The sequence below is a fragment of the Ranitomeya imitator genome, chromosome 1 (assembly GCF_032444005.1).
Source record: "Ranitomeya imitator isolate aRanImi1 chromosome 1, aRanImi1.pri, whole genome shotgun sequence".
Lineage (NCBI taxonomy): Eukaryota > Metazoa > Chordata > Amphibia > Anura > Dendrobatidae > Ranitomeya > Ranitomeya imitator.
The window spans coordinates 1,037,659,245-1,037,671,348 of record NC_091282.1 but is presented as its reverse complement, the minus strand read 5'-3'; the positions used below and the strand labels follow the sequence as shown (position 1 = coordinate 1,037,671,348).

The 12,104-nt window shown below is 39.6% G+C and overlaps 1 protein-coding gene across 1 annotated transcript in view; it reads left to right on the top strand.

Moving 5' to 3' along the window:
* Positions 1–12,104, top strand: part of LRBA (LPS responsive beige-like anchor protein) — an 825,317-nt gene that overhangs the window by 731,307 nt on the left and 81,906 nt on the right. The window contains exons 48-49 of the mRNA XM_069744053.1: positions 2,943–3,032; positions 10,137–10,314. Coding sequence (XP_069600154.1) covers positions 2,943–3,032; positions 10,137–10,314 — 268 coding nt within the window. The remainder of the gene's footprint in view (positions 1–2,942; positions 3,033–10,136; positions 10,315–12,104) is intronic.

Genomic DNA, 12,104 nt, shown 5'->3' with positions numbered 1-12,104 from the left:
TGCAGCACTGCATGGGGCCATAACGTTTGTGCAGCACTGTATGGGGCCATAACGTTTGTGCAGCACTGTATGGGGCCATAACGTTTGTGCAGCACTATATGGGGCCATAACTTTTGTGCAGCACTATATGGGGCCATAATGTTTGTGCAGCACTGTATGGGGCCATAACGTTTGTGCAGCACTGTATGGGGCCATAACGTTTGTGCAGCACTATATGGGGCCATAACGTTTGTGCAGCACTATATGGAGCCATAACGTTTGTGCAGCACTATATGGGGCCATAATGTTTGTGCAGCACTGTATGGGGCCATAACGTTTGTGCAGCACTGTATGGGGCCATAACGTTTGTGCAGCACTATATGGGGCAAATATCTTTATGAAGCATCTTATGGGGCCATAATCAACATTTGTGCAGCATTATATTGGGCAAATGTGTCTATGGAGCATCTTATGGGGCCATTATTAACCTTTATGCAGGATTATATGGGGCATATTTTAATATGGAGCATCTTATGGGGCCCATCATAAACTTTATAGAGCATTATATGGGGCTCCTGATTCAATATGGATATTCAAAAACACTTAACCTTCTGATTTCTCAATTAATTTTACTTTTATTGGTATCTATTTTTACTTTTGACATTTACTGGTAACTGCTGCATTTTCCACCCTAGGCTTATACTCAAGTCATTAAGTTTTCCCAGTTTTTTGTGGCAAAATTAGTGGGGTCAGCTTATACTCAAGTATATACGGTTTACACACACACACACACACACTCTCTCTCTCACACACACACACACACACACACACACACACACACACACACACACACACACACACACACACGTACACTATCTATATAGGTTTTATAGATTTGTCACTCTCCTCCTAGCGGTATAGAGGACAATGTCCTATTACACTTTTCTTTCCTGGCATTCAGAGTAATCCACTTCTGGCTGAAAAGTCATGAGTTAGCAACTTAATTATGCATTTTATTGTTGTACCTCGTATTAGAGATTTTACTGTTTAATGGCTATTTTCAATATATGAGGAGTCCTGAAGCTTTTATGGATTAGATTGCCTATAAAATGACTATTGCACAGCATCTTGCCCTTTCCTATTATAGTTGGTCTGCTTTTATTTCTCTATTCATGGCCTTGGTGCCATCAGACAGTCTTGGAAAAAAAAAGCGATTTTGTGTCTGCAGAGGAAAAGTTACAAAACTATGTATTTATTCTAACTGCATCCATATGTGCAGTGTTTTTCACATAGTGTGCAATCATTAGCTCGGTGTACTTGGAAAATGAACGATCAACCACAACATGGACTGTTCTCAGCCCAAATTTCAGGTTCTTCTTTGAACTACCATTAAGTAAAGAGAAATCATAATAAAGAGAAAATATTGTTACAATAAAACAACTGCAGAAACTTAATTCAAAAATATATTTAAATATGGGGTTTCCGTATTCCACTATTAGGCTAACTGTTGGGTACCACTGCTGTGGGGTTTTGCCCAAATTGTCTGTTGGTCAGAGATGTGACTTGAATATTTGCTGCTTAAGACTGAAGGATAATTGTACAACCACTTTTCCCCAAATTGAAGATGGAAAGTCTATTTGCCAAAATGTTGTTCCATTCAGTCAGGGCATCTAAAAGGAATAAAATTGTGAGGAGGAAAATATCGGCACATCCATCCAGCAATGAATAAACTATATCAAATATTTCTTGTTGGATGGATGTGTTGATTTTTTTTTTCCTTCTCACAATTTCACTACTTGGTTGAACTTCACCAGTGGGATCGGCACCCGCCACACTGATTTCAACCTCCAGCTTTTTACTGCAAGGCTTGGTGAGCTCAATATCCTCCTCTCCTCTTAAGAGAAGTAAGTCATCATCTCACTGCATGAATGGGGCAACACTTATTGATTGACCACCTTGTGAGAGTCTTCAAGTACAAATTTGCCCAAATTATCGGAAAGCTGTTTTTAAATATAAATTCATATTTTTGAAAAATATTTCCACTGAATGAGCATTTAATGGTAGAGTATTCAGCAATAACTTGCCCGCTTAAAGTTTGCACGGTTTCAAGAAGTTTCTTTGCGCTCTCAGTTTAGTTGTCCAGTGCCGAGTTGGTTGAATAACTACGTGCTATGTGATGGACTGGAAGGCTAAGGCATTATTAGGGACCAGATTTTCCTGAAAGACTAGAACAAACATATTAAAGTTTAATTCATTCTTAGAAAGCACCATTTTCTCATGCAGTTAAATTGCCACATTAACTATCAGGAGAATCTTTCAAGACCTAACCATATTTTTTCAGCATGCCGTTTACCTAGCATGTGCTCATGCTATTGCTCAGCAACATATTCCACGGTATGCAGGGGACACGGCCCAGTCATGCTCCTGTGGAAATTGAACTTGTTGTGGGGCATATAAAGATTAAGTACTATCCTCCTGGACCTGGACTGAACCTTGGGTTACTAGAAAGAAGTCTGCATTCAGGTTTATAAATGGCCATTCTTAATTAAAAAAAAAATCTTACATATTTGTTATGGATTTTAATTTTTGCATTTTAACAGGTTCAGTGGCTTCAGGAGGTATTTCCTGTATATTGTGACAGTTTATCTGTGCATATTTGGGCCAATATCAGCTGAAGTGTGTGATTCCTGATTGTTATAGCATAGAATGTTTCTGTTTAATATCACATAGCGGGACAGAGAAGTTTTTCAGTGTTTCTTATGGAAATATGATCTACGGTATACTCCTAAAATGACTTCACCCTACATACCCGTGCCAAGTACAGGACTTAGCCCCCAATGAGATAAGTCTACTTTTGCATATGATTAAATTCTAGAATGCTGATTATTTTAATTCGTTTTTGATGATTATCTTGATTTCATATTTAACTCGATTTTATTACTCTTCCTCTTCTATTGTTGAAGGGTGTGGAAGCTCAAATTCGTAGCTTTGGACAAACCCCATCGCAGCTGTTAATAGAGCCGCATCCCCCGAGGAGTTCAGCCATGCAAGTGGTAAGTATATTATTAGGATATCCGAGTGATTTCCATAGTAATGAATCTCAACAAAGAATGTGAAACAGTAAAGACAATTGAGAAAGTCTTGTGTGATTAAAGTGACTAATAAAAATAGTAAATATCAAATCTGTGCATAGACAGTGCAGCCACTTAGATTACGTGGCTGTTTAGTGACCTTCAGGAATATCTAGATTTTTTTTTTAATAAGTAGTGGGTATAGCTCTAAAGATTCCCTGCTAGTTTTAAACTTTACTTTGTCTATTGATTCTTTAATGAAAAGTTTTATTTATTTTTTTTAAAATTGTTCTGATCACAATTCCATCTGCTTTTCTGCTATAAGTGACGTCGAATGCTGTGCTATTCTTGCTGTAGAAACAGTGGAGACAACATCAGGACTCCAGTAGACTGAGGGGATAATAACATCAAGTCATTTACGCCACAGTAGCATTTCTAGCGTTGCACCCGGAGGTAGACACCACTTAGAAGAGGTACCGAACTCATGAAGTGGCGTTTGCCTCCTAATGAATTCGATGCCTCTTGTTCTCCCAAAACTTATAGTGCGATGTAGTGATTGAGGTCCGTCAAACACCGTTGTGATCTGCTATAAAGTGATTGAGTAAAGCATCGTGGACTCCTTACTAAGGAGCTGCTAGGGCCCCATGTGACACCACCTGGTGCTCCTTCGGATACTTTAAGTTGGAGTTGTTCTTTCCCTAAAACTTTGCTTGTAGAATACCACTGAATTCAATAAATATAAAATCTAGGTCATACAGAGATATATCTAAGGTATCCTATTAGGATTTTGTAATGTTCAATAGTGATAGGCACCACATGTAGAATGGCGGTTAGTATACTGGTCATCTCACACTATGAGCTCCTATACACATTACACGTAGGTTGATCAATTGACATGTGTATGGGGGCGCTGGATGACTAATGGTTGAGAACGATGACGATTGTGCATGTCCCATTTTGGACTACCGATGACCTTGTTCTCAGTGAGATAAGAAGCCAGCTGACGTTCTATCATACAGAACACAGGAGCGCTCTGCCCAATGAGCGCTTCTGTGTTTGGGAGTGTTGGCCAATGCATCACTTGGCCGATAGCCATCTACTGAGTAAGGCCTGATTTAGCCTGCAGAAAATCTAAGAATATAATGCATTTAAATGGACATAGGCATTGAATCAGAACTGGTTTTACACACAGTGCATAGACCATTAAAATTACAACGGTGGTTTGCACAAACGTATTATGAACAATGGATGATTTTAGGATATTTTACAGCTTTCTGGTTGACATAAAGTTGGGGATATTATGGTTAAATAGTACAAATTTAACATGCAATTATGTCGTTCTTGGCTCGCAATGGCCAGGCTTAAGTTTCTGGGTGGCGCGTAGCGGATTATGAGTAGATGACACATTTACACACGTTGGCAGAATGCCATACTTTCTCACTTTTCTTTACATTTTAACCTGAACCTTTTGAGTTTTGATTAGTTTCTATTGCTGTCCTATTATGTTTAACTCTTTAGCAGTAATTTCTGGTTATTATACAGTGGGGAAAATAAGTATTTGCTACACTGCCGATATTGCAAGTTCTTCCACCTGCAAAAAATGAAAAGGTCTGTAATTTTTATCGTAGGTACACTTCAGCTGTGAGAGACAGAATCTAAAAACAAAAAAAAAAACAGTCACATTGTACGATTTTAATTAAATTGCACTTTATTGCCTGAAATAATTATATATTTTTTAAGATTCTTTCTCTCACAGTTGAAGTGTACCTACGATAAAAATTAGATCTCTCCATTCTTTGTAGGTGGGAAAACTTGCAAACTCAGCAGTGTATCAAATACTAATTTTCACACTATCATTCATGGTGTCTATTTAGAAGAATATACTGGAAATGACTTTTATGCCGGTATCTAACTGTACCTGTCTGCCCATAGCCCTGCTGTGATTCCTTAGAATTTATGGAAGGTGTCCAGCTGATTACATTTCTTGGTAAAAGGGCTTAGACTTGTTTAAAAAAATTCAGTGATCCCTCATGGAACTTCCACAGATCCTTTTCTGGTGACTGATTCTCGCTTGTTTGTATTTCCTGGTCTCATCCCCAACTCGCGGGAAATGCGCACTCAGCCAATCACTGACCACAGCAGAGATCTCTCTCAGCCAGTGATTGGCTGAGGCAAGAAAACCGGAACCAGCAACAGGACCTGCAGGGGGTTGGTGAGGGTTAGTATTATTAATCCTTATTATTTTTTAACGGCTCTGAATCAATTTAACAAAAAATTGAATCTGCTGGAAATCCCGGAACGTAAATGTGCTGCCTAGAATAAACATAGACTTATTCACTTGCCAAAGCGCTAATTACGGTAGCCTAGAAATTAATAGTTGCCACCAAAAATACCTAAAGTGCTTTAGAAGATAATTTTACACGGGGTGAGTCAAGAATCGCCTTTAGATATCTTGTGCCTAAAACTTGTCCTAATTGTGTCCATCTATTAAACGGTGTGTCCAAAACTAACTAGAAATATAAAGATATTTTTAACGTTCTTACTGGGGTTTTTTGCCTTTTGTATAAAGGTAAATTAAAGTAATGAAGAAACAAATTTCACAGTATTTTTTTTTCTAATACGCCTTTAGAGATCTTGGTCCCCGAATTCCGTTATCTTATTTAAGGCAAAGCGAATATTTGAAGGAGACCATATGCAATCACTTTGCTCCATCACAATGTGTGATCTGAATAAAAAGGAAACTGATGCGTAGGAGATGAGCGTTATGATGGCAGACAAGGAATTGGGCGAGGGTATAAAATAACAATGCCATTAAAGTGGGTAAACAGAGCGGCTAGGCATTTTGCATGAACTCATAATGCATTTCCTCTTCCTCTGGGCTATTGTGAGCACATTTTTCTTCCCACAGCAGAAATAAGAGCCATCTAGTGCTGTGTTAAGTGCAGCAGCCATAATATACGCCAGGTGTAGTAATTAGCAGCCCCATGAAGGCCGCCTATTTGTCTGCTGCCGCTGCTGTTGTTGAATCCCCTTGTGCCTTCACACTATCAGATAGCTGGATTTAATTGAGGCCACATCAGATGAGGCATTACTGACACCTTTAATTGAATGAGCATCCAGGGAGAATTAACTCATAATATTGATTGGCTTTTAGCCACTTGCTCAGAAGGGTGTCTGGATAGCTTATTAGTTGCCTTTATTTACACCTTTGTGCAAAGGGTACAAACAGGGATTCCTAGTGCAATATGTTTTTCTAAGTACTCTTAATAACTTTTTAAAAAGGGCTGATCATAAAAATGCAAATGCAGTTTTAATAGCTTTTTAATATAAAAAAAAAAACGAGGTAATCACAGAGCGCAGCATTGCTTTTTATTTATGCCCATTATTATTTAATTATTGTTACTGCATTTTTTTAATTATTTTTTTATGTTATGCTAGATACGTGGGTGGTGTTCATGGCAAAGTCAGGAAAATATTTTCAAATTGTTTTGAAATTCACCCGTTTACTACCGAGAAGTGTCCAAGACATCCTACTTAGTCAGGGTAGCAGTAAAGGGAATCTCTCACGGGTTTATGTTAACCCTTCTGAGAGCAAAATGATGTAGGGTCAGAGACCCGGATTCCAGCAATGTATAAGTTACTAGGCTGCTTTCTGCAGTTTTGATAACATCCCCGTTTTAAAGGTCAACCAGTTCTCTTAATGATGAGCTCTGTCTAACCCGACTCCCAGCACTGATTCGCTGCTTTCTGCCTATACACAGTGTACACAGAAAGCTGCCGATCAGTGGTGGGGGTGGGGTTATACAGAGCTCATGAATATGCTTTACTAACTTGCAGCAGGTTTCCTAGTCCTCTAGTGATGATCTCCTGCTTAAAGCAAGCAGCCCAATAAGTGATACATCGCTGGAATCAGGGTCTCTGTTTCTACAATTAGATGTCAAGAACCTGGTAACAGATTCACATTAACATGAATTACACATTTAGTCCATCTGTTGCACCATGCTATGTTCACTATACTGTTAGCCTGGCCAAGCATCTCTCCTTTGATCTGCACCATGGAGGGGAGGGGGCCATTCTGTTTCTAAATTAGCAGAATTGAATTGCACTGTTAACATAGTGATTTCCATCATGAAAGATTTTCTATTTGTCATCTTTTCTAATATTTAGGAGTTATAATCTGTAAATATTTAATATTTATTGATTTATTTTTTTTCTTCTCTTCAGATATTTCTTCCATTCTTGTAATCTGCCTCATATATTGTTTGTATCACACTGTGTATTGCTTTTAAGACCAGGTTCACTTGAGGATTTTTATTTGACTTCCTTACTTTAGTGATGCATTTTATTTCTATGTCGTGAAGCAAATTAAAAAAATGTCATAGAGTTTGCGGTAAAATGCTGGTGGTTTCCTTTTACAAAATGCCACTGTTGTATTAGCCCTAAGGAAAGGCTGCAATCTGATGGAGTATAAAATAACAAATCACAGATATCTCTCAAATCTCTCAAAATAATGTTTGTAGCCCAATTGTGGTAACATTTAAATTTGGGGGAAAATACAAACTTAAAACATTACCACCATTGGGTTACAAACATTTATTTGAGAGATATATGTGATTTGTTATTTTATACTCCACAGTATCTACAGTTGTGGCCAAAAGTATTAACACCCCTGCAATTCTGTCCGATAATACTCAGTTTCTTCCTGAAAATGATTGCAAACACAACTTCTTTGTTATTATTATCTTCATTTAATTTGTCTTAAATGAAAAAAACACAAAAAGAATTGTCCTAAAGTCAAATTGGATATAATTCCACACCAAACATAAAAAAGGGGGTGGACAAAATTATTGGCACTGTTCGAAAAATCATGTGATGCTTCTCTAATTTGTGTAATTAACAGCACCTGTAACTTACCTGTGGCACCTAACAGGTGTTGGCAATAACTAAATCACACTTGCAGCCAGTTGACATGGATTAAAGTTGACTCAACCTCTGTCCTGTGTCCTTGTTTGTACCACATTGAGCATGGAGAAAAGAAAGAAAACCAAAGAACTGTCCGAGGACTTGAGAAACCAAATTGTGAGGAAGCATGAGCAATCTCAAGGCTACAAGTCCATCTCCAAAGACCTGAATGTTCCTGTGTCTACCGTGCGCAGTGTCATCAAGAAGTTTAAAGCCCATGGCACTGTGGCTAACCTCCCTAGATGTGGACGGACAAGAAAAATTGACAAGAGATTTCAACGCAAGATTGTGCGGATGTTGGATAAAGAACCTCGACTAACATCCAAACAAGTTCAAGCTGCCCTGCAGTCTGAGGGTACAACAGTGTCAACCCCTACTATCCGTCGGCTTCTGAATGAAAAAGGACTGTATGGTAGGAGACCCAGGAAGACCCCACTTCTTACCCCGAGACATAAAAAAGCCAGGCTAGAGTTTGCCAAAACTTACCTGAAAAAGCCTAAAACGTTTTGGAAGAATGTTCTCTGGTCAGATGAGACAAAAGTAGAGCTTTTTGGGCAAAGGCATCAACATGGAGTTTACAGGAGAAAAAAAGAGGCATTCAAAGAAAAGAACACGGTCCCTACAGTCAAACATGGCTGAGGTTTCCTGATGTTTTGGGGTTGCTTTGCTGCCTCTGGCACTGGACTGCTTGACTGTGTGCATTATGAAGTCTGAGGACTACCAACAAATTTTGCAGCATAATGTAGGGCCCAGTGTGAGAAAGCTGGGTCTCCCTCAGAGGTCATGTGTCTTCCAGCAGGACAATGACCCAAAACACACTAGAAAATGGTTTGAGAGAAAGCACTGGAGACCTCTAAGGTGGCCAGCAATGAGTCCAGACCTGAATCCCATAGAACACCTGTGGAGAGATCTAAAAATTGCAGTTTGGAGAAGGCACCCTTCAAATATCAGGGACCTGGAGCAGTTTGCCAAAGAAGAATGGTCTAAAATTCCAGCAGAGCATTGTAAGAAACTCATTGATGGTTACTGGAAGCGGTTGGTCGCAGTTATTTTGGCTAAAGGTTGTGCAACCAAGGATTAGGCTGAGGGTGCCAATACTTTTGTCTGGCCCATTTTTGGAGTTTTGTGTGAAATTATCAATGTTTTGCTTTTTGCTTCATTCTCTTTTGTGTTTTTTCATTTATGACAAATTAAATGAAGATAATAATACCAAAGAATTTGTGATTGCAATCATTTTCAGGAAGAAACTGAGTATTATCTGACAGAATTGCACGGGTGTCAATACTTTTGGCCACAACTGTATATCGCTGCTTGACTGACTGCAGCCCTTGTTCGCATCCTATAGGGTGCGATGACTTCGTAGAGCGGGGTCCTCATCCTAGGACACCCATTTTTGAGACATAATAGAGCGTGACTTTGTAAGAACTACTCCTACTCGGCCACACCCAGCCTGTATATGAGCCACATGGTTGGCTGCCATTCATTTAAAGGAGTTGTCTTATGAAGACAGACTGTTCCTATTCCCGTTTAGGGTATATGTACATCATAGTGGGTTTTTGTTCTCGGGACCCCTTGTAATGAACTAGAACCCTCCAGTAATAGCAGCTCTGTCACGTTTCATCTCTTTGTATTACACAAATGGTCATTCAGCTAAATGGCCGCCATGTAATACAACGTTTTGGGTTTGCCATTTGTGGAGGTTACAGAAACTGGTACATATCTTAAAGAGCTTTTGTCGGATAATGCAGCACTATAATAGCTGTCATTTAAAACATTATATTAATATTGCTTTTCGATATTAATATTCCTCTACCTGGGGCTTTATAACTGCACCGTACCAAACCATGTGAATTTTTAAACTGCACATACAGAATTTTGATATAATGATATTATAATACTGCACATAAAAGATGTGAATTCCTATTAATATAGGCCTTCCCCTTATTGGCCTTAGTGTGGTGTGCTTTGTATTTTCTTTCTGCTGTATGCTTTTCTATTATAATCAGGTCTTCCTTTTCTTGTCCTGTTTTTCTTGTGTCCTTTGATTTGTCTTCATACTCTTGTTCCCTTCTTCCACTTGTCTGGGTTGTTGTTGTGCCCACTCAACAGTATCTCCTCCTGCAGACTCCACTGATGTTCACAGACCAGGCTCAGCACGATGTCATTATGGTTCTGAAGTTCCCCTCCAACTCACCCGTCACTCACGTTGCAGCGAATACGCAGCCTGGGTTGACCAGTCCCGCGGTCATTACTGTCACTGCTAACAGGCTATTCGCAGTGAACAAGTGGCACAGTCTTCCTGGTGAGTACAGGTCAAATATATATTTTCCAGTATTTTATACAGTATAAAGGGACATCTTAACAGTATGTTCCAATGTATCTGGTTTTCATGCAGTTTTTTAATACTTGTGTATTGCAATTTGTTTTTAGCCAAAGCCAGAAATGGATCCAGCCAGAAACATACTAGTCTTTCCTCTATACTATCTATTCTTTTTTTTAACTGACCCTAGGTTTGAATCCAAAAATAATTTAAGACCTGCAGAAACCGCTACAATTTCACTTTAGAGTGGCGCTCCCTGAGTGTTTGAACTTGAGCCTTCATAACTTCTGGACAGTCTATATAAAGGAAAACTCCTGCCTGGTATAGGGTTGGGAAGGTAGTGCACGAATCATTGATACAAGGAGCAGCAAACAATACCTATCTTCTGGACTGCCCCTTCAGTTGCGTGAAGAGATTAAACTGCAGTAACCAGTTTCCACCACTACAAGATATACGGAGCTGTGCCTAATACACAGTTATAGGGACCCTTTCATTAGATTCATGCTGAGTGAACTGCAAGAATCAAAGCATGGATGTGAGATTTCAGCCAGGTATGTTTTACTCTGAAGCGCCGCTGTGTTTGAGAAAACCTAGTCTGAAAAGCTGGCTGGGAACTACAGAGAGAAACCTGACTAGTGGGGCTCCGGGCCTCCTGCTCTTGGTGATTTACATGTCTATCTCCATGCACACAGATGGGAGAGAATCGAGGGAGAAGCCAGCCAGGGACCACACTCAACTAGTCTGGACTCTTCCTGTAGTCCCCAGCCAACTTATTAAACTATGTTCTCTGAAAAGCTTCAGTATTTTAGAGTAAAACATACCTAGCCGCAGCTTCAGAGTTGGGCAGTGATTCATGCTGCCCGCAGTTCATGCAGCATGAGTCCATTGACAGTCTCTCTTTATAAGGACTCTGCAATCAACCGAGTGCTACAGCTTGTTCAGCCTACTGATCATTAGGGGCTACCATTGGTTGGGCCTGACCAATCTGAAACTGATCATTATCCTGAGTATGGACCGTCAATTCAATATCAAAGTTCAGAAAAAACGTTTAAGGTTGTTGTCCGGTTTAAAGATATTGAAAAACTGTTGTTCAAGCATAAAATGAAGTCACCACATACAAATTTTCATATTTATATATAAATGTCCATACTGGATATGTGCACTTGAAACCGTTTTTGAAGGAACGTGTGACCTAGCTAAACTTATCAACTGTACAGAGTAGGTTGGTCTTCTTTAAGGATGGGCAAAACCGAACGGTAAAGTTCGGGTTACGTACCGGACACCTGTCCGGATTCGGTAGACCGAACACAGCGTGTTGAAAGGCTACAATTTAGCCAATCAACAAGCTTTTACTGTGTGGGAACTTCCGGCCGCATCACACATCACAGCCATGTCAAGTATTGGCATGGCTGTGATTGGCTGGCGGCGCACTGTATAAAAAAAAAAGACGTGTGATCCCTCTATTCTTGATAGCCAGCACAGTTGAAGCTGACAGCTGTGGGCTGCAGCCTTCAGCTGTCAACTTTACTTTGGGTGTTATCAAAAATGGAGGTCCCCACATGTTTTTTTTTAATTATTTAAATAAATAATAAGACAAAAAACTGCATGCAGTCATCCCATTTTGATAACGGCCAAGCAGAAGCAGACAGCTGGGGGCTGGAATTCTTAGACTGGAAGGGGTTGTGGATATTGGCCCTCCCCAGCCTAAAAATAGCAGCCTGCAGGCGCCCCAGAAAAGGTACATCCATTAGATGCACCAATTCTGGCGCTTT